The sequence below is a fragment of the Mugil cephalus genome, chromosome 8, assembly GCF_022458985.1.
Source record: "Mugil cephalus isolate CIBA_MC_2020 chromosome 8, CIBA_Mcephalus_1.1, whole genome shotgun sequence".
NCBI classification, from domain to species: Eukaryota; Metazoa; Chordata; class Actinopteri; order Mugiliformes; family Mugilidae; genus Mugil; species Mugil cephalus.
In genome coordinates, this window is record NC_061777.1 from 3,388,765 (window position 1) to 3,410,909 (window position 22,145).

The following is a 22,145-nucleotide window of genomic DNA, read 5'->3' on the forward strand; positions in this document are numbered from 1 at the left end:
TTGTAACAGCCAGCCTGGGAAACATCCAACTGATTGTGTTGTTGCACTGACGCAAGGACATGCAAGGTTCATGACGGCTCCAGCTTCACGGTGCAAACAGAAGCGTAGTAATCCAGGGCGAATTAAAAAAAAAATGATGTTAAACTTTTTTCAATAAAAGTAGCAGCTAATCCTAACGTGTCCTTTAAGAGCTACGCTGCTTCAGTAAGAGGTGTGTACAAGGAAGCAAACTTATTAAAACCAAAACCACAAAAAAATCAGGTTTTTAAAACGATGTAACGTAAAGGGAAAGTTCGTTGAATGTAAACATCGTTTCTGGTCCGACCTGTTTCAGATCAAACGGAAATTAAAATGACATTTATCGTTTCTCTTTTCTGGCGCCCACACACACACAAACTCCACACAACCGCACGAGCTTACTAGTTAAAGCTTTTTTATTTTCATTTTCTTTTTTTCTCGACAGTAGAACAAACCCAAATGTTGCACAAAAAACACAAACTTTATAACAAGGCCTGCAAATTTGAATTCATCGACATTCAGTTGAACGGCAGAAACTAAATCATTTCTGGAAGGGTAGAAAACTTTTATAAACTTTACTGTACAAATTATACAAATGAAGATCCATTTCAAGCTTGGATGACGGATGTTTTCTTTCGGGCGTGGGGAGCGCTGTGTGACGTCACCGATGAGGATGAGGATGCTGATGAGGACCATGACAGTGAACTGGGTGCTGGGAAAAAAAAAAAAAAAAGGGGGGAATCTGGAAGGGAATTAGCGTCGGGGTGTTGCATTTTGTGTCCGTTGCAGCAAAGCAGTTCAGATGTGTAACAACAACAAAGGAGGGATGTGGCGGTGGGATGAGCTCTGGACAAAAACATTTTGCAGATACAGCAAACAGGATCCATTCAGAGGACCAAAAAAAAAAACAGATTCAGAGTGCGGTGGAATCCGCAGCACGAGCGGCTGTCATCAGAGAGGAGGTTATAGTGTGTATTCAGGCTAATCTGTTCGTGTTCGATCAGCTCTTCCCTTTTGGAAAAGCCGCTGGGGTTTGACATCATGCTGTACATTCTCAAGTTTGACTCAGATTTGATGACAGACACAAATAAATAGTCAACTTTAAAAAAAAAAAAAGCTAGGGGAGACAAAAAGAAAAAGATAAGAAAAAAGAATTGTTGTAAGAAGCCCTTTCTGTGTGCTCCCTTGTGTAGCTTTCAAATGGAGCAAATGTAATGTCACTTGTCAGCGTGGCTCATAGCCGAGCACCAGGCTCTTACATGTCATTATAAAACCCTTTGATTCCTCTAAAAACCACCCAGCCTCTGCGTCGGGCTCCTATGGAACCACTTCTCCTCATGCCTGCACGTCATTGTTTGCAATCACCAATGAACCGTGGACAACTCTTAGGAAAATACATACATCCGCTCAGCTGCATGTGCTCGTCCACATTTGTCACTGACTGCGCCTTAAGTCACCTGGAGACACGTTGCTGAGCTCGAGGGAATTATCCGAGCTGCCTTTCTCCATCAATGAGATACGCCGTGTGTGTCTTTTACCTTTATTTTTTGTTTGATCTTGCCAGGACGCTGTTATCCCGGTGCATGTGGGAAGGTTTTGAGGTCTGCCCACACTGTGTTGGCCTGCACAGGATGCAGAGCTTCATTTTTAACAAGACCTGTAGTTGAAGTGGGAGGTCCTGGTTTTAAACCTGCAGCGATTGTGGTTGAGTTCATGTTTAGGATGTAAAATAACTGCATCACTCATGAAATGGTTTGAAAAACCGGAGGGCGTTGCTCACAGTTTTTGGTAATAATGATTATTGTGTGGATTTATGATTAATAATATTATAATTTGACCCATGAACTGGAACTAATACCCTTAATTCTTTGTGAAAGATGCACAATGATGACTTCCAACATAAATAAGAACCGAAAACAATGATTTGCAACTATTTTTCAACCTATATTCAACTGCAATGTCCAAACTTAATAAACTGTATTGTTCTTGATGATTGGACGTAACAGGAGCCTCCCTGAAAGCCTCAGTCATTTTACAAACAAGGATCGGGGGGAGCTGATCAAAATGTTGCTGAAAGTACAGACAAAAAAAAATAAATAAAAAATCCCCAGTAATGGCTTGTTTCTGCAAGTCGACGACATTCTGCACATCTTGCTTCGTAGTAGAAGAATGCAGCGACGTCCATACCTGCCTCCCATTAAAAACATGTCGCTCATCATGAAACCGGCAATACAACAACTGCTGAGGCTGTTGAGCAACTGAAGGCGTGCATCGAGCAAGAATGGGATAGAAGTCCACCTACGCAGTTTCAACAAGTGTCTTGCAAAAATAAACAGGTGCAGAGAATTTTCCAGACCTACACATGCTGCTGGAGAATGGCCAAACTTTCCTAGGTCAGGGGTGTCAAAAATAAGGCCTGCGGGCCAGCATTGGGCCGCCAAAGGGCTGCAGTTTTGGAAACATTTTGCTCACAAAGTGGTGACGCTCACCCCATCCTTGTTTGTAAAAATACTGAGCTAATCATATTTTCAACTTCATTGGAAATGAGGTTTGTCTTAAACTGTGTGATGTTACAGTCGAGTCTTCAAGTCGTCTTCTGACTCTTCTCTCTGAAGGTGCACGGAAGGACATTAGGATAAAATCAATCCAAATTAGCCAATCTGAATATTTCCTTTTGACATTATTATTATATATATATATCTTTTTTTCAGGAGCACTGACGCATCACATCCTGCCTCGAACAGATTTAAAAGTTGCAGGTGCACCTAAAGGCGAAAGAAGGACTTCTAAAAAGGTTAAACGCATACTGAAAACCGTCAAGGATGCTTAATTACACCTATCGGATCAGCACTTTGATAAAATATCTGCCTTTTGTGTTATCTTTGTTTCATTGCATAGCCTTGATGTCAGCAGACATATATTCCATTAGCTCGCCACCATGTACAAAGGCAGTCAATAAATAAATAAATAAATAAGTATTCTATCTAATTGTCTGTATTTTTTTGTGCATATGTAATTTTCTCAATCAGCACGCACGCCACTCTCTCCAAAACAATCTCATCGCTTGGGGAGTTTAATATTTTCGAAGCAAATTCCTCGGAGAAAAACAAAAACCCCGCGTTCATTCCTCTGGACGTCAGCGGAGGTATTTTAACATTCATCTGGTGGGTATAAGGTTTTCTGAAATCCGCTCCATTCTTCTCCACTTCACTTGGAAGAGATTAGTTTGTCACCGCAGACAAATGGGTGTGCCGATTTTTAAGTTAGCAGACCGTGTAATAGAATCAATTAAACTGAGATATTCTCATTGGAAGGTTTGATTCCCTCCACCAACACAGGGTCTCCGTCTTCACAAGCGATGCCTACGGTTCAGAGTATAAAATAGAAAGCTTCCTTTTCAGTTTACGATTCCTGTGTGAAAGAATAGAGAACTATGACAAAATGACTTTGAGTATGTGCAGATGTTACTGAAATGTTGGCTTTTGAGCGCATTGTGCCTGTGTGCATTCAGGAAGAAATTGTGTCTTAAGTCTTCAACAAAAAATAAGAAAAACAAGAAACTATTTTCCTTTTCTTAATAGCTCCTCCTGCTGCTGAGACGCCCTTGAACAAGGCACTTAACCTCCGCAGTGCAGATGCAGCTGCTTACTGGTCACCAGTAGTAGTAGTAGTAGTAGTAGTAGTTTGTGGATAAATGCCTGTGCAGCTGTATGTGTGTGACGCGTGACTTTCACACAACCACACAATGTCCAGACATTTTGTGTCGAGCGCTGCGTAAACCCTGACTATTAGAAAATTACATCATTTGCTTTCCAAATTACAGTGTGCTATGAAATGTAATCAGCGCCTTGCTTGGATGGAGCTCTAACGTACATTTGGTACCTTTCAGAACCTGTGGGTGGGTGGGTGATTGGGGGGAGGTGGGGGTTGACGGTGGGTTTTTAATCCACAGTTGAGATGCCAGAGGTTAGGTTTTTAGAAAACAATAGCACTTATGTTAAATTTACAAAATGATTTGCTCTCGATTTCAATGCATTTTTAGTTTTAAAGCTGAAACTAATTGCACCGTGAATACAGCCTGCAGTCACTTTTCTTCTTTCATTGTTCTCCAACAAGGAAAACAAACATCTCTTTTTAGGCTCTAATTCTTCCTCTGAATGCTGATTTGTTTGATGCTCAAAGTTCCTGCGGTCTACTTCGATGTTTGAAACTACAGGAACTGATTGAGGTAAAAATGTGTCCCTACCCGTGCAGCAGGAACGTCCCAGCAGGCGCCAGATTTAAAAACTCTGATTTGCATGAAAATGCTAATAGATTATCTAAATTTGGCATTGTGTGGAAGAGCCTGCACATTAATTTGTGGGTAGAAAATATTTTTGTCACCGTAACCAAATGCTTTTGTGTGTAATAGTGTAACCTAGAACACATCAATACGCCCTCGGTTAATATCGTAAAGAAAACCAGTGAATTAAACAGGAATAAAACATTTTGCATCTTGGAATATGTTCACCATAATTATTATTTTGTCTTCTTCTTTTACCGTAATTCCTAGAGGGCGCGTTTGCACGTTCATGAGGCTGTTTTTTGGTTGTAAGCATAGTAAAAAAAAAAAAAAATGAAAAAAAGAAAAACAAATAATGGTTTTTAAAAGGACCGCACACACGTGGGGATGCTGTGGTGCTGTGGAAATTAGTAAAGCTAACATTTTGCAGCACAGTGCTCCTGCTGACCAAAATAATTCTTTTGGATTAACAACATAACAGAAGGCTGAATATTTCCTTCAGAGCTTAACAAAACATAAGGCCAATAAACCACCTGAAAGTAATCCTTAACAATATTCCAAACACATTGTGAGCATCGTCATGTATATAAGGTCTTTAAAGAACAGGGATCAAAATCATGGTGTGTCGGCATAGCGAAATGACTGAAATCATGACTGATTTATAATGTGAGCTGGTTTGAAAACATGTGTATGTGGCGTTTACAGCTGAAGATGAGTTGCAACATGTTGAAAGCCTTCAACTGAAAGACAAGGGTTGATTTAGGGAAGGGCTTCAGGCATAGAGCGGAGAAAGGCCTCTCTGTTTTCAAAGTCTGCGGCGTGTTTTTGTGACCCCCACTCTGGCAAAGTGGGCAAATAGTGACCGCTAAAGGGTCCATTCGGGCTGGGGAGGGAGGAGGAGGAGAGCTGGAGCGAGAGGGAGGAGTAAGAAAAGTAGAGGGGGTTGTGGAAGCAGGGTGGGGCAAGAGAGGGTGGATGGGTGGCGGGGCAGGTGGGTGGTGGAGCAGATGTGAGCAGAGCAGAGGACGAGCTTCAAGCAAAGACACAGTCCCGTCGATGCCTCCGTTACAGCCTGGAGCAGGAAGGGGGAGGGAGGGAAGAACAGAAACAACGTTAAATTGGAAGGTGTCTCAGCACACAGCCCTGCGGGACGCCACACGACTTTGTACAGACACCTTGAAATCAAATTCAAACCACATCCTCAGCCATTACTGCGCGTGTTCATAATCCAAGAACAGCATAAACAACAACAATAAGAAATGCTAGAATGAATGACTTTAGCGTGTCTGATGGGTTTCTAGCTTCTTGTAGCAAATCGCGATAGAAAATTACTCCGCTCAAATGCTCAATTAGCTTTTCTAGGATAAAAGTTTGTGCCAAATTCAGTCTTTTTTTTGTTTCTTTGTTGTTGTTGTTGCACAGATTGACTTTTTGCTTCATTTGTTTTCACGTCTAAAGCCGAGCTGAATCACAGACTGCTGAGTTTGTTTGAGTGTTCTTGAAGACTTCAGCTCAGATGCTGCGGACTTAGCTAATAATGACTTGTGGAAATAAAATTGTGTGCATAAATAGAACGAAACTAGCACTGTGATTCTAGTTTTTATGCTAAGTGCAAAAGAGAAAACATATTTAATTCTTTATCTTTATCTTTATGATCTTTATGTAGATTTAATCAATATTCAATATTGTGATTTTTTTTAAAAAAAAGGGCATTGGATTGTTGTGCTGTCTGCACATGGTCATATCAGAGGCCTGCAGCACTGACTTACTAATGATTCACAGACTTTGCAACAAAAACAAGAGACACACATAAATCCAGTAGAATTATTACCAAAATTAGGAAAAGCTAAGCTCAAATCAAACATTGCACATTCATGCACTGCACAGATTGACTTTTTACTTCATTTGTTGTCACATCTAACACCGAGCTAAATCACAGGCTGATAAGTTGTTTTTTTTTCCATGAAGACTCATCCAAGTGGCCTCTTCACTTCTTCAGAACTTTTATTTTATAAAAATGACCACCAGCTCAGATGGAGTCGACTTGGCTAATAATGACTCGTGGAAATAAAATTGCGCAAAAAGCAACAAACTATCACCCTGTTTCTAGTTTTTGCACTAAACTAAGTTCAATGCAGATTTAATCAACATCCAATTTTGTTATTTCAGTTAGTTTATTTATTTTTTATTTAAAAGGGCATTGGCTTATTGTGCTGTCTGCATGTGGTCATACCAGAGGCCTGCAGCACTGACTTACTAATGATTCACAGACTTCACGATTTTGCAAAAAAAAAAAAAAAAAAAACAGGAGATACACATAAATCCAGGAGAATGATTACCAAAATTAGGAAAAGCTAAGCTCAAATCAAGCATTGCACATTCACGATATCCGCCACAACATGCTGCGTACATCACAAATCCAAACTTTCTGCATCCAGGAAAACCACAATGGATCTGAACGAGCCTAGAGTGCCACAGTCGCTGTACACTATCTGCCAGATGGGCCAGCATAGGGCCTGCCGGAGGGGAAGACAGGGTCACATCCTCTATCCTCTTGCATTATGTAAGATTTATTTTTGGGATGTACAGTTCAGACCAGTGTGGGTTTGCCAAGTGGTTGTCAGAGAGTCAACCACTCTCAGGCTCTCGAGCGCGATGTGAAATCACCACAGTTTGACCGCCAAAAACTTCTTCTCCAAATCTGTCAGACAGACCGCCTCGCTGCTCGGAATTATTCAGTCTATTCGACATTTCCACCTGATTTGACGAGATTTTTCTAAGGTTCGTGTTAAATTTATTTGCTCACTGAATGAGGCCAACAGCTGCGTGGGATTTATTGCGTTGTGCATGCAGGTGTTGCCAACGTGTTTCTCAGCCTCGAGGCTTAATGAGCATTTCCTAACTGGCACGACTTTGGGCTCAGTAAAGCAGAACCGTTAGGACATCCCCCTTATAACACACACATTAGAGCGCCTCTCTCCTTCTGTCTGTCTTCCAAACCCCCTGCTCTAATGAAATACATCTCCGGCACAATAAGCCATGTGGGTGTTTTAAAGCGGATAAAAAGATGCTCGCAGTCCTTGGCGGCTATGTGGCAAAGCTAATCTGTGACTCCATGTTTGCTATTTTCAAACGTGTACTGTGTCTTTTGGTAGCCTTACATCATGCCAGTGAAGGTGCGGACAGTATAATTAGCCTCATTAATCCAATCAAGCGCCAACAAGGAGAAGAGACTCCTTTTAGATTGCGACCTCGTGGAGGAAAATTAAGTTTTGACTTGCAACTATTTTTTCCCAATTATGTTTAGATGCAACATAATTGCTGTTTTAGTCAGAGGCAGAGTTTTTTTTCTTTCTTTCTGCTTTTCCTCCATTTTCTTTTAGGGACTGAAGTAGCGTATTTGTATATTGCAACAGAGGAGGTCAGGGTAGACGGACCCATACATCTTCCTTCATTCAACTAAAGACCCTTTTACAATTTGTAAACAATGTGACGTTTTTTGAGGGGAGGGGCTTAGCTGGAGGCAAAACATCACAAACACTATAGCCTGTAAACAGCGGTTAGAATGTTTCAACGGACTGTTTTAGCAAGAATGGACGTGGAAAATGTATATTTTAGAGAATATATTAATACACTCACTCCCGAGACCGTGAGTGTTATTTTAAAAAGTTGACTGACTGATGTGACTATATTCACCGACCCCTACACACTCATTCACTGGATGGACGATCTGACCAAAGGAGGACACAGAGGAGACGAAGTCTGGTCTGTCTTTACCAAGTGAAGTGTCTCCAACAAAGATATTACAAGAAGTAAGAGGAACCACGGTGGAGGATAACGTAGTAAATGCAACTTCTGCTTGGACACCCCTGAAACATACAACTAGTGTTGCGTTAGCTAGCGGTTAGCATTGACATGTAACTGGAATTCCCCAAATAATGATTAACTTAACGTACTTTTAGAAACACAGAGGGTCTGTCTTTATCAAGCCTCTCTTACACTGTGAAGGGTAACGTAGCAAAGCAACTTCAGCTTAGACACTCCTGAAGCACGTTGCGTTAGCATTAGCATCAACAAGAATCAACCAACTAATGATCAACTTAACCTAATTTCAGTCACTCTTTAGTCTAACCCATAACGTTATCCAGCCTGAAACTGATGATGCATTACGTATTAATCTTATCTGATATGAAGTGTTCATGCTGTTGATTGTCTCACTCCAATCCTTTCTTTACAAAGCCAAACCAAAGTTGTCGATGACTGGAAGTGGATGGTATGTGACAAAACTTCAAATTTGTGTTTTAGATTTTTTGGACAACATTTTCCCAGTTGACAGTTTGTCTCAAGCTTCCCTGTTTTGCCTCCAGCTAACGTTGCGACGTCAAAGTGACGTAGGCCATGAAGGAATCTATAGCACTCCAACATAACTGAACATCACTCGTGTTTTGTTCGGTTCTCATAATACATCTATGGTTACACCTTTTAAAAGTCATAGCTGAAACTTTTGCACAATTACCTTCCTCATCCACTCACTCTATAAAAGGAGGAGAATGAGAATTGTACATGTAGCCTTGTTGCATATAAATAATCAAGTACACATCAATATAAAATTGATTTTAAAATAAATCAGGGTTGTGAATTACAGCTGCTTTCAAGCTGTTATTTATATTTTCTTACATTTTATTTCATTTACTGAACACTGATCAGCCACAGCATTGTGACCACTGACAGGAGAGGTGAATAATATTGACCACCTTGTGACAATTCAGTGTTCTGCTGGGAAATTGGACCTGTTTGGACCTGTTATTCATTTGTGTGGAGGTTACTTAGGCATGTAGCACCCACCTAGACCAGACCCCCACCCCATAGCAATGACACTTCTTGATGGCAGCAGGACGCAAACTGACACAGACACACACACAAAAACACTTCAGGAAGAATAAAAACAAAATGCACAAGCACAAGGCGTTGACCTGGCCTCCAAAGGAAGCAGCAATTACAATTAAATAATCTGCACTCAGATAATAATATTATTTGCTTGCTAATTTTATGTTTTAACATGCTATGAGCTCAGAAAGTAAATTTATACCTAATAAACTAAATAACTCCTGAATCCCAAATGTATTTATGTCTCCTTGCACTGTAACAAGAAATGCACTGAACCTTATCAGGTTTTAACACTTTTAGGAATGTCGACAGAAGTCAAACATTCATGCTCTGATGGGCTTCAGCCTTCCTGAGATTGGGTGATGTGGATTTCTTACGCTTGGGTGGGCGAAGTTGGACTCCAGAGGTAGAGAGGTAGAGAAGAAAAAGGAGGAGGAGGAGGAGGACTGGCTGTGCAGACGGGTAAAGCCCTCATCTATCCATCTATCTATTTATCTATCGTTCCATTTTCCTGCTCCATGCCCTCACTAACTCGCTGGCTCGCTCTCTGTAACCAGTGAGTCACAGGTCTGACATTGCGTGATACACACTCAAACACACACAAAGATGCACACGCTGTCATTCACACAAGAGTGGAAACAAATGAAAGGGAGGAAAACACAAAATGCCATGATTTGTACTGTTTGAGCCGCCACACACATGCTATTTCCACCCTGCAGTCACAATTTTTGAGTAACTTTAAAAAGCTGACTGAACAAGTTATTTAAATTAAAACACCAGACCACGTTGGAAAAGAAATCTGCTTTACGCGGCTGGATTCTCACAAAGATTCAGTCGATTACAGATCAGAGCAGGACGTTTAAAGCTATCTGGATAATTTGCCAAGTCAGTTCCTCCTGTGAGGAACTACTCACAGTTCATGGGTGTGTTTTTGTCTAATCAAAACAACTTGGCTGGTTTTCAAAGCTCCTCAGGTTGCAGCCTATGAGCTCAACGTGAGGAAAAACTATCTGGTTGGTTTACCAGACATGCAACTCTAAATATGCATATACTGAGAAAACCAACAAGTCTGCTAAAGCTTGGCTGAAAAAGGTTGAAGACCCGTCATACAGAGTGTAGAGAGACCACCTCCAGATGTGGCTCATGAGTCCGGTCTCATTCTGATCACAAAGTGGCCTGAGTCCATTTACTTTATGCTTTTGCATCAGTGTGGGAGCGTATGTGTCACAGTTACCACAGTAACCAACGTTGGTGCCAATTTAAAAAAGTTGCAGTTATAATTTGGAAGTTGGATTTTGTCTGTGTTAAACTCCCCTACACATTGTTGGACTCTTTCTCCTCTCTTCTATCCATTCTAAACGATGTGAACGCAGCCCTAATGTCAGGCTTAAAAGGGGTCCTAAAAGGTCTTTTTTTTTTTTTTTTCTCAGCTGAACTTTGTTTTGCATAAATCACCTCTCTCAGTCGTGGAGAGCAGCTAAAAAGTGTCCCTTTCAACCAGATGAGCAAATGGCAAATCATTTTGCACAGTGCTGATATTCATTTCTTCCATTATTTGTGCGTCTCTTTGTTCTATTAGTGTCCGCGGCCGGAGTAGTTTTCTGAAGAACTGTACTCTTTTATTTTCCTTTTCTTCCACCGAGACGAACTTAATCTTTGCAATGTCACTGCATGCAGGTCGACGCTTTTTTCTAAAAGATTAAACCAGCCAAGCTCAGTTCATGGACGTCATGGCAACAGAAACTCTGAAAAGGAGAGAAGATATAAACCTGTAAAAACCTTCAATAGATATCTGTAACGGGTCAGCTACTGGGGCTGGTTCAGAACGCCGGGCTTGTTTTTCAGCACATTTTCAGAAGTTTCTGTTTTTTTTTCCCCCTCTTGCAACGACTTAAATTTAGTTTCTGTTTACTGCTGCAGGATGACGTGTATCAATACGGTTTATGTAAGGCTTTTATCACATGCGTCTCAGATAACAGAGAATACATTCACTGTACACCTCCACCGTGGAGACCTGCAGAGTGGTTGACTCGCTCTGACGTGCTAACTGCACAGCCACATTAAAGCTGCTTAATTATGAAAAAAACTGGCCTGAAATCAAATTTAAGGTTTACGTGTTGTTATTTCTTGATTTATGGCACGTTGTATGGCGGGAAATTACGTTTTGTTTTGGTATTCTTGACGTTTTACCACGTGACTTCCTGGCAAACAGTATAGAAATGTTGATGACTCATCTGTCACTCACGACCGTGTGAATGTTCAGTTAAATATTTCCTTCACTTTTCTTGTCCCTCCACCTTGTTTTTGTCATGTACTCCTCGCTGACTTCCTTGCTGGAAACATATTTTAGGCGAGTGGGGAGAAAAAATGCTGTAAACTATGAATGCTTTCAAAAGTGGAAGCGTTAATCTTCATCAATTAACAAAATGCAATGAATGAACAGAAGAGAAATCTGTGACCACCCTTTGTCTTCCAGGCAGCATCAGTTCTTCTACTTGGACACGGTTCTTGAAGGAACTCGGCTGGTAGTTTGTTCCAAACATCTTGGAGAACTAACCACAGATCTTCCTCAGATCCTTCTGTCTCTTCATATAATCCCAGACTCACTCCATGATGTTGGGCTCAGGGCTCTGTGGGGTTCATGCCATCACTTCCAGGACTTCTTGTTCTTCTTTCCTCTGAAGATAGTTCTTAATGACCTTGTCTGAATGTTTGGGCTCTTTGTCCTGCTGCAGAATAAATGTGGGGCCAGTCCTCCGCCTCCCTGATGGTATTGATGATGGATCAGTATCGTCCTGTATCTCTCAGCATTGAGCACCATTAATCCTGAACCAAACTCTCCAGGAGCCTCCACCATGCTTCACTGTTGCCTGCAGACACTCATTATTGTAGCTCTCTCCAGTTCGTCAGTGAACAAACTGTCTTCTGCTACAGACACATGTTTCAGCCCAGATCACCTGCTGCCATGTTTCTGAGCCCAGTTCCTTTGTTTTGGTTCATAGTTGAGTCTCTTGGCCTTGTTTCCATATCAGAGGGATGGATTTTTAGCTGCAGCTCTTCCATGAAAACCACTTCTGGTCTCCAGACAGTAGATGGTGAACCTGGGTCCCACTGGTTTCTACCAGCTCTGAACTAGTGTCTCTGCTGGACGTCTTCAGATTTGGAAGAGAAATAAACTTGATGTGGCCAGTTTCCTTGGGCGACCTATGATCCTGCAGTCCAGTCATCCCTGACTTTGTGCAAATGTATCTATAAGGAGAAAGGGTAGTAATACCAAATGTTGATGTGACTCAGATTTTTCTTTTCTTTGCTCACTTTGCATTTTGTAAATTGATTTAAAAAAAAAAATCAACAATCATTATTTATATTAGTTTACAGCATTTTGTCCCCACACACCTGCCTAAAAAACCGTTTGCACAGAACTGTATGTGGAAATGAAAATTACAAAACAGGTTGTTTCTTGGGAATTTACAGAGCTACGGTTCATTCTTTTACGATCTGTTTTTTTTTTTACTTCATTATTTATTAATTGTTGTTGTTCACTGCTCTCTCTGAATAATGAAGTACAGACTTTTAATAATTGACTGGTAATAAATTATAAATATATCGTAGTTGGAGGTCACTACGAGTGTTTAGAACTTGATAGTTTACTAATCAGAAGCAGCAATTTAACAAAAAAAGAAAAAAAAAGGAAAATTAGGTTATGAGTAACCACATGGGACTGAAACAAACATTCAATAAGTAAGCACTGGCTCACCACCTACGTTTGCGCATTTGTGGAGACGTGTTGAAAATCTTACAACCAAAGCAAAACATGGATAAGGGTCGACCGAGATGACATAAAAGAAACGGAAAACGTCCAAAATCAAAACATCTTTTTATTGTCATACACTTTGTAAAGGATGAGTGCAAATAAAAGAGCTCGTGATCAAAAATCTAAGCCATCACTAAGCCATGGACCATAAGGCATCATTAAATACAAGCTTTTTTTTTTTATCTCTTTTTTTTTCTCTTTTACCTCTGGAGCTATCATCTACAATACAAGGACGGGTTCAAGGAAAAGAAAACAACACCAGCATCAATGCTTATGCAAGTAGAAGGAAAAAATGGAGGAAAGGAAATTCAAAGGAACAGAAAACAAAGGCAACAAAAAGAACACAACACAATTTGTACATTCAAAAGGAAGAAAATAAAATAAATAAATAAAAGAAATCACAAGGAATATCGATATACGGCAAGTGACGATAAAACATAGTCTACAATCGGTTATGTACACTTGGCACTAATGTTAAATCTTTGATAGTTGTCCAGTCAGGTTGGCTAGCATGTTCACAGGTCGTAACTCTTTTTACTTGTGTATTTATTTATTTGCAACTGTATTTAAATGCTAGTCTGGTCATTTATATAATCTATAAATATACTGAAACAATCATTCTCTCAAACAAAGCTCTTGAAAAGGTTTGCAAAGCCTGCCGGAAAATATGAGATCAAACTGCTCATTGGACAATAGTTCATCAGAAAAATGCTCACATTTTTATAAACCACCAGTCAAAGGTTCGGACGCAGCTTTGCTTTCAATTCAATGAGGAGGCGTGTTCAAACTTTTGACTGGTGGTGTATATGTATATGTATATATATATATATGTAGAGAGAGAGAGAGTGTAGAAGAATTAGTTTTTCATAACAAGAATCAATCTTTGATAGTCCATCTCATGCACTTGTAAAGTTGTAAACAGTACAAATATAAATGATCCACTTACAATATTTGAATCCCAGCAAATTCCAAAATAGACACAGACTCCAAAAAAAAAAAAAAAAAAAAAAACAGCAGCAGATTGTTTGTATGCATTTTTCCAACACTGGCAGACGTGTCTATAATGAGGTGGAAAATGGCTATTTACCATGATTGGATTGTCTCTATCTATTCAAACATGGCGTAGAGAGAATCAAAAGCAGTGTACAGCTCGAATGGCGCTGCAGCTTCCAATTCATGATATGATATGATTCAGGTTCTCTATATCTCTAAAATAGATTCTTCTTTTTCTTTAGACAGTACAGTGTGAAGTAGAAAAAGAATGGCCTGGGGGTGGTGTTCGGCGTCCTGATATGTCGTTTTTCTGATATATTAAAGGGAACGATGAGCCAGATTTAAGTTACTCTAACGCGATGCAATAAATTATAGAAAAATATTCCTTTTTTTTTGTGCCACTGTCATTTTTTTATAGCAGTGTTGTAGTATTTCAGGTAAGATCATCATATCACATTAAGATCTCATATTAATAGTATGAAAATCTTGCCAATTATCACAGTGATTAAAGAAAAACCTTCATTTTCTAGTCGGAATGTAAACATATAGGAAATGTCGCAAACACGGGCCTTCAGGTTTCCATCTAACGGGAGCGGCGTTTGATTTCAGAGGACGTCGTCACTACATTTCAGACACTTTTGCTTGTAAGTGCAGATAAAAGCTGCAGGTAGCTTCAACCTGGCACCAGCTCTTTGTGCATGTGGAGCAAGGATGTTTGCACCGTACCACAACTCCAAGAACCACTATTTTTAAATTTTTTTCAAAATATAATAAATCAGTCAATAATAAATACATCTTTGCAACGACTGTGCTGCTGTACTCAGCGTCTTCATTGTGTCCTGTAGTGTCAGTCATCGCTGTTCAGTGAAGGTTGCTGCCCCTAAAGTTCCCGTTAGAGCTCAGCAGCAGATTTATTCAGTTAAGCGTTCTCAGTGGAAAGAAAAAATATCTTTACATGGAACAAATGTGTTCCTGTTTCTAACAAGCTAAAATGTTTTCGAAATATCTGCTGTGTTGTTTTTGTGCAAACATTAAGAGTGAACAGGGTTTAAATTTAGATTTCGAAATGACTACAACACTGCTTTTGCACTTGCTTTAAATCCTCATTTCAGTTAAAGCTTTAAAACGCGTTATCGGCCATAACCTACGACTCAAAGTGCATGTATTAACTGAATAAAACGACTTAAAATTACCGCACTAACTGCATTGCAGCAAGCGTTAAGACGTCTATCTGTGTACGTTATATTCTGCAGTAACCGTTACCTATTTAAAGTCAAATAATATACATTTATTTCTGTTAAAACGGGAGCTGGGGGCTCAGCGGTAGCGTTTCCTCGAAGGTAACTAGTTCTGCAACAGTTGTCGAGATACATTTCAAGTGTCAGTGATTTCACAGAATAGCGTCAAGCGTGGGGGAGACCCGGTGAGATCAGCTGTTACTGTCAATCAGCGGCTGATCAGAGAACAGTCTCCCATCAGAGAGCTGGGCCGAAACACGTCCCCGCAACAAACGGGGGACGGGCACCGGCTTCTTCACATTCAAATGGTACGGTGTAAAATAGGAGGACTTTTTTTTTTTTTTTTTTGTTAAGTTCTCACACAAACGTGTAACCTGGACATCCACACATGACAGACCATGAGGTAACAAAGTGGTCTACACAGTCGACAGACATAAGGAATGGCAAGACAATGTCATGAGAAATACACAATATGTGATGTACAACGGTTACATTCATTCAAAACCAAAAGAGAAAAAAGACATGAGGGGGAAAAAATAAATAAAAATCTACATTTGTTCTCTAACATGTATTTCTTTCTTTTTTTTTTTAAAGTCCAGGGTGATGTGATCTGTTGGTAGTAACAAGCTATAGATACATCCAAGAAATAAATCAAATATAATGAAAGGAACAAGTCAATAGTCAAAGACACACAAAAAAAAGATAAAGGAAAGATATCCAGTATGGTTTAAATCAAACCAAAGGAAAAAAAAAAATGAGTCCCGACTGCTTTGAGAAAGCGGACAGTATCTGTACACACACATGCCATCATTCCATGAAAATACACACAGCACGGGCAGTTTTCATCACTGGGCTGGCTTTTGGATTCAGTGCATTCTTTAAGGAGGTGGGTTATTTATATGGAGTTATGGCAGCTGCTTTTTTTTTTTTTTTTTTTTTTCTCTCTTTTTCATACTCGCTGATTGATTGTTTGCTGTTTTACGTCCCTAACTCATTTGACATACTCAGCTGACTTCCAGAAGTGCCCTGGGTGGGAAAGGCGACGGTTCCTTTTTGGCAGCTTTTCCAGTAAATCTACCAGCTTGGAGAAGCTGGGCCGCTCGTCCTGCTTGTACGCCCAGCAGAGGAGAAGAATGTCCTGGAAAAACACAAGCGCACCGGTTACTCAGTTGTTAGACGTTTCGTCATCTTCAGATTCATTAAAGGAAACGCACGACTTGTGAATGAACGCGCAGGATTGTCCCACGATTCAGGCATCCTCTTCATTTACTACCCTCTGGTAACCTTAGATTTTTTTCAGATTTTTTCTGCATGAATCTCTTGAACCATTTCAGCACTTTACAAAACTAAAAATCACCAAAAATTCAATCATGTTGGGGAATTTTAACCCTTTAAATGCCAGTTTGATTACTTGAAGTAACTGTAGTTTTACGAAAACTAATGTTGGGTGGGTGGGGTGTTTTTTTGTATGTAGACTCTCAAAAGTGAAAATGCAAACTCTGATTTATTTTTTTACTTTTGCACTGAAGTTGTGAGACTAAGCCCTTCTTTTTTCTTATTTTACTCAGCAATGGTCTGGTAACATTAATGTTCACCTAAAGGTAAATTAAGGAAAATGGTTCATATCAATAAAAACAAAAGTCTGATCATGCAGTAAATACATCCCAAACTCATGCTGGTTTTTAAGCAGGATATTGTGAACAGAAACTTGCACAAGTGGAGGCATGGAGGTGGGCAAATTTGGGGAAAAGATATGGTACACGTAGTTCCACCCAACTGATTTTTACCAACATAATCAGAACTACAGCTGTAGCCAAAGGTTTTGAGAATGACCATTAATTATCACAATGGTTGCCAGCAAGGAAATGTGTGCTGTCATCATCGCTTTGCACAAAAAGGGCAACTATTTATAGGATCATCAAGGACTTCCGAGGGGAAAGATTCAGTTGTTGTGAAGAAGTATTCAGGATGCCCAAGAAGGTCCAGCAAACACCAGGACCGTTCCTTCAAGTTGATTCACCTGCAGGCTCGAGGCACCACCACTGTAGAACGTTCTCAGGCAGGTGTGACAGAGGTGAAGAGTTTACGAGGATGGCCTTGCGTCAGCACTCCAAGAAAACATCAGGGATCAGCTTATATTGTGCAAAAGGAACATGGATTTAAATGCGGAGGACTGAAAGTCATTGTCTCTGATGAATCCCCTTTTTGATATTTTGGAACATCCGGAAATAAAATCTTGTCCAGAGAAGAAAAGTTGAGCGTTAACATCAGTCCTGTGTCATGTACATGTTCAGGATGCCTACACAGCCAAGAACAGTTTGGGTGATGAACAATGCAGCTTCCAGCGTGATGGAGCACCCTGCCATGAGGTAAAGGTGATAACTAACAAAATATATAATTTTGGATCCATACCCATTAAACTCCCCAGACCAGAACTTGTGGTCAATCTTTAAGAGGCTGGTGGACAAACCAAACCCAACAAATTCTGACAAACTCCAAGTGTTGATTCTGCAAGAATGAGTCAGGACTTGGCTAAGAAGTTGATTGACAGTTGCCATGGTGAACTGCAGAGGTCTTGAAAAAGAAACACTCTGCAAATGTTGACTCTTTGCATAAGCTTTACCGTTTAAAACCGAACAGATCTGTTAAAGCTTGTGGTATTTGAATTATTGTAACTCACCGATGGACAAAATTCAAAATGTGGCTGAACACTGGGAAGTTGTGCTTTTGTCTGGAAGACCTTCATCACATTGCAAGGGTGTAACTAAATAACTAAATTCCTCCAAACAACTCTCTCTTCCTGTTTCTCACGGTCTTGCATCACTCCCCAACCTGCAGCCAACAGCAGTGGTGCGTCATCGTTACCGTAATGGCAGCTTTTTTTTCTCCAGAAAGAGCAACTTCCCAGAATTCAGCCACATTTTGAATTTTGTCCATCGGTGAGTTACAGCAATTTAAGTACCGCTTTTTTATGCAAATGTTTAGGTCTTAAAGGGTTAAACTTCAGCATACCACTGTAACAAGAAGATGTAAAAAGATCTAAAAACAGTCAGTACGTTTAAATGCATGTAAAAATACATGAATTATTGCCTGAATCAGATCTTAAATGGATAACTTCAGTGCATGTAAACATGTTCTTCCAATTAAAATCTGAGTTCTCCTTATCCGACTAAGACGCCGAGACAATGCGACTGGAAATCGTTTTTATCCACCATGTATACACCTTAATCAGACTTTAACTGGACAACTCATGTGAACATGTCTGTCTACAACCTCTGCATTGGCGTGTGACTCTGGAACAAAAACATCCAAAAAAGCCGGTTGCAGAAGAAGAAGGTAAACAGAGCCAGTAGACGAACCACATGAGGTTATAGCGCCATCTTATCTGCACCAGAAGTAGTGAGCACATTTAGTACAAGATTGAAAAAGCTGAACTATTATCCACCTGGTTGTTGTTTGAAATGCTGGTCTGCCGCATTAGCCTCCAGTTATTTATTATATCAACCAGGAAGAAGGCGTATCAACCCACTGAAACGACACATATCGCCACCTAGTGTGGAGGAGGAGGACACGTTCCCGTCAGTTGTTTCGAGTTGTTACGTCTTCTTCCACGGCAGCATCTAAAAACCTACCTCAGGAAAACTTCTGTAGATCCAGCCTCAGATTGTTAATTGTCTTTCGAAAGCAAAGCTTACGTCTCAAGTTTATCGAACGTGCGGGAGAAAAATGAGCCGGGGATCATAAACGGGGATCAAAACCCATGCTGCAATTAAATCTGAAAGAAATGGTGACTCAAGAATAGTACGAAATGAAAAAGAAAAGAAAACAAAAACAGTAACTCTTACTGATATCTCCTTCCCCATGCCGGTTTGGGCGAGGTTGGGCTTCATCCCGCTGCCGATCTGCCATATGATCACCTCTGCTGGCTGACTCTTGTAAGGCCACTCACGTGCGTGTAACTCATACCAGATGGTGCTGTGAAGACAGAGGAGCAGAGTGGGTCAGTGCTTCGGACTGTCTGGTCAAGAGAAGAACGCTGCTGTCATCAAAAAAAAAAACACACACCTATAGAGGGTTCACATCCAGGCCAGAGAAAACACTAGCAAGCGTCATTTCAGGCACAACAACTAGAAACCATCAAACGCTGAGATTAAATGAAAGGCAGTAAACGATACGCAGAGCTGGATCGAGACTTGTGCAACAACATGCCTTTTCTAAACGAATTTTGTGCTGAAGAGTTGAAAAAAAAAAAAACACTCAAAGAAACACTCAAGCAAAATTAGCATGCATCAAGCTTCCCGGTGCAAGTAAGTTGTTTCCATTCTGCTCTTGCAAGTTAAGTTTGACTGGAATAAAAATAGCTCTTTGCCAGGAGTAAGGGAAAAAAAAACTGACGGCTGATTGTTGATGAATATGCAAAACAGCCACGGGGGTCACCTCCAGGTAACACAAGGACTAACACAGCAGCTGGACACTGTGCACCAGTGCCGCACTCTCCGTCCCTTTAGAACGATACAGTGACGAAACGTCCATATGGGGGGACCATCTGAAAACGCAATTGTGTTAGGAATCAACAGAGCAGGGTCCACCCCCACAAATGAAGCGGTAATGGCAGCGGAGGAGAGACAGGAGCCATGGGGATGTTTAATCAACTTAGGGCAAATTTAAAATTGGACTTGGAAGGAGGAGATGGAGGGCACTTTGATTTGAGAACCCGAGTGACGCCGAGAAAAGCAATCTGTTTGTAATAACTGAGGGAATCAATGAGATGATTTAGGTCAAAATGTGTCAAGTGCTTTGTATTTTTGCCAAAAAAAAGAATACAAGAATACAGCCTGAACAGAGGAAGGACAGGTTTGTTTGTAAAATCAGCAGCCGCTGGCATATTAATGTATTTTATTTGTACATTATCGTTCTTATTCTTTGCTAATATGATTTACCAGATGGTTTATTGCACCACAAAATTGCCCTTGGAAACTATTTGGAAGGGACAGGTACTTAAAAAAAAAAAAAAAAAAAAAAACTTGGCAGGTGACTGAATGAACCATCTGTCTGTCATCATCTAATCATACGATGTAGTATAAGTGTGCCAAAGAGGAAATACAACAGTTTTAAAAAGGCAAACCGTCTGCGGGGGAGGATTCTTGATGGAAAGTGGATGCATTGTTGCTTTCGGATAATCAATCTGGATCAGTTACACTAGAATGTAGATGGTTGTAATACTTACTTACACAGGAATGTGACTGGTTCGGCCACAGATACAGACATAGCTGTAGGCGTGGAAAGCTCCGATCAGAAAGACGACTTCCTCATTTATAAATCCTTCTTAACGTCTGTTCTTTTCATTCAGTTCTCCTTCCTCATCTGCTTCTGTTGACTCCTTCGGCTCCTAATCATTTAGCTGCTCTTGCATTTTAACCTCTTAAATTAGTTTCATATTAGTTTCAGAACAAGGTAGCTCCCCACTAGTTTGTGTCAGTCCCTCAGCTAAACCCTCTAACCCTCTCTCTCCATAATCACTGGACAATTTATTATCTTCACCAGTATCCAACTATCTTCCAGCTCTTATTTCCTACTTCAGTGGTTCCCAACCTTTTTTTCTTGGAGCCCCAAAATTTGGGTCTGAATTACTCATTTAGCAAATTAACCATTTAGTCCAGTTTCAATTTATACAAAAACAACTGTAGATCATACAACTCTAAATTGCAAAATTTAATATTAGTTATTATTATTATTATTTTCTTTGTTTGCAGTCAGGACACCTTCTCCAAGTTTCATAAATTTACTCTCCGTCTTTCCACAACAGCGACTTCAGTGAAAAAAATGCTGGCTTAGATGATGCCTTCATGAAAACTAGAAAAATTCTACATTCCAACTCGAAAATTTCACACTTCTGATATCGTAGCGTCCACATTAAATGTTAACTCGGAGGAGGAAAATTAAGTTTGCTGAACATTAAAATATGTGCAGCAGATTTTTTTTTTTTTTTTCGGAAGCAGTAATTTCTGAGTTTGACAATTCAGAGCTCATTTTTTTCCCAAGTTGTCTTGAATGCAGCATCAGATCTTAATGATGCTGATACTTCTGATTGGCTAATAATGTTCGTTTACAGAGGGAAAGCTGTGTCACCCTCATTCCATTGGTAGATGAACTCAATTGACTGCTTGAACCTGACAATTTCTGTGTCAACGTTTTTGTTCTAAATGTTCTAAAAGTTTCGGCGGACCCCCTGTGATCTCTGGACCCAGGTTGGGAACCACTAAGGTTAAAGCCCTACATCTGCCCCCAAGTCATAACCAAGGGTCCATTCATGACGCCCACGAGCCACGTCAAAAGGGTTTGGAACCAAGTCGAGTCATAATTAAGTGTTAAAATCCTTAATCCGGACTGTGACAGAAGTTATTACGTCTTTGTTCTGTAAGTGTCGAAAATCTGCATCTATAATGAGATCTGTAAACACGTTAATGAGAGTTGGCCTTTAGTCACGTGGAGCTTTATTTTTAGGAACTGATTGAATTCCTGCACATATTTGGGTTTTTAAACTACATCCGAACCCTCTTCGTCAGCCATGTGGTGGGATTCTGTCTGCTTGACAAACAAGAGGGCGCCTGTTGGTAGGAGGACACTCACCCAAAAGCAAAGACATCTGATTGTTTGGAGAAGGGAAGCTTGTCCTCCTCTGTGTCTGGGGAGAGCTGCTGGATGATTTCCGGGGCCAGGTGACACAGCCAGCCGTTGGGGATCCTCAGTTTGTCTTCTCTCCTGCTGCAGAAGGAGAAAACGAAGAGATGTCACGGCTGATTGAGCTGCTGTATCGTGAGGGCGCGGCATTAAGCTGATGTGTTTTCATTATTGTCCACTGTGATGCTTTTCAATTACAGTTTCGGAGAAACAGCAACAAATTTCCATATCA

General features: G+C 40.4%; 1 protein-coding gene across 3 annotated transcripts in view; it reads right to left on the minus strand.

The window, feature by feature from the left end:
• Positions 1 to 416: 416 nt before the first annotated feature.
• ksr2 (kinase suppressor of ras 2) overlaps positions 417 to 22,145 on the minus strand; it is a 127,378-nt gene continuing 105,649 nt past the window's right edge. For 2 of the 3 annotated variants that reach the window (XM_047591090.1, XM_047591087.1), the window contains 3 exons: positions 21,863 to 21,997; positions 19,078 to 19,207; positions 13,048 to 16,370 (listed from right to left, as the gene is read on the minus strand). In XM_047591090.1, the coding sequence (XP_047447046.1) occupies positions 16,224 to 16,370; positions 19,078 to 19,207; positions 21,863 to 21,997 (412 nt within the window). In that variant the 3' untranslated portion in view covers positions 13,048 to 16,223. Of the gene's footprint in view, positions 5,373 to 13,047; positions 16,371 to 19,077; positions 19,208 to 21,862; positions 21,998 to 22,145 lie in introns of those variants that run through there. The other variant, XM_047591088.1, reaches the window with a different exon arrangement.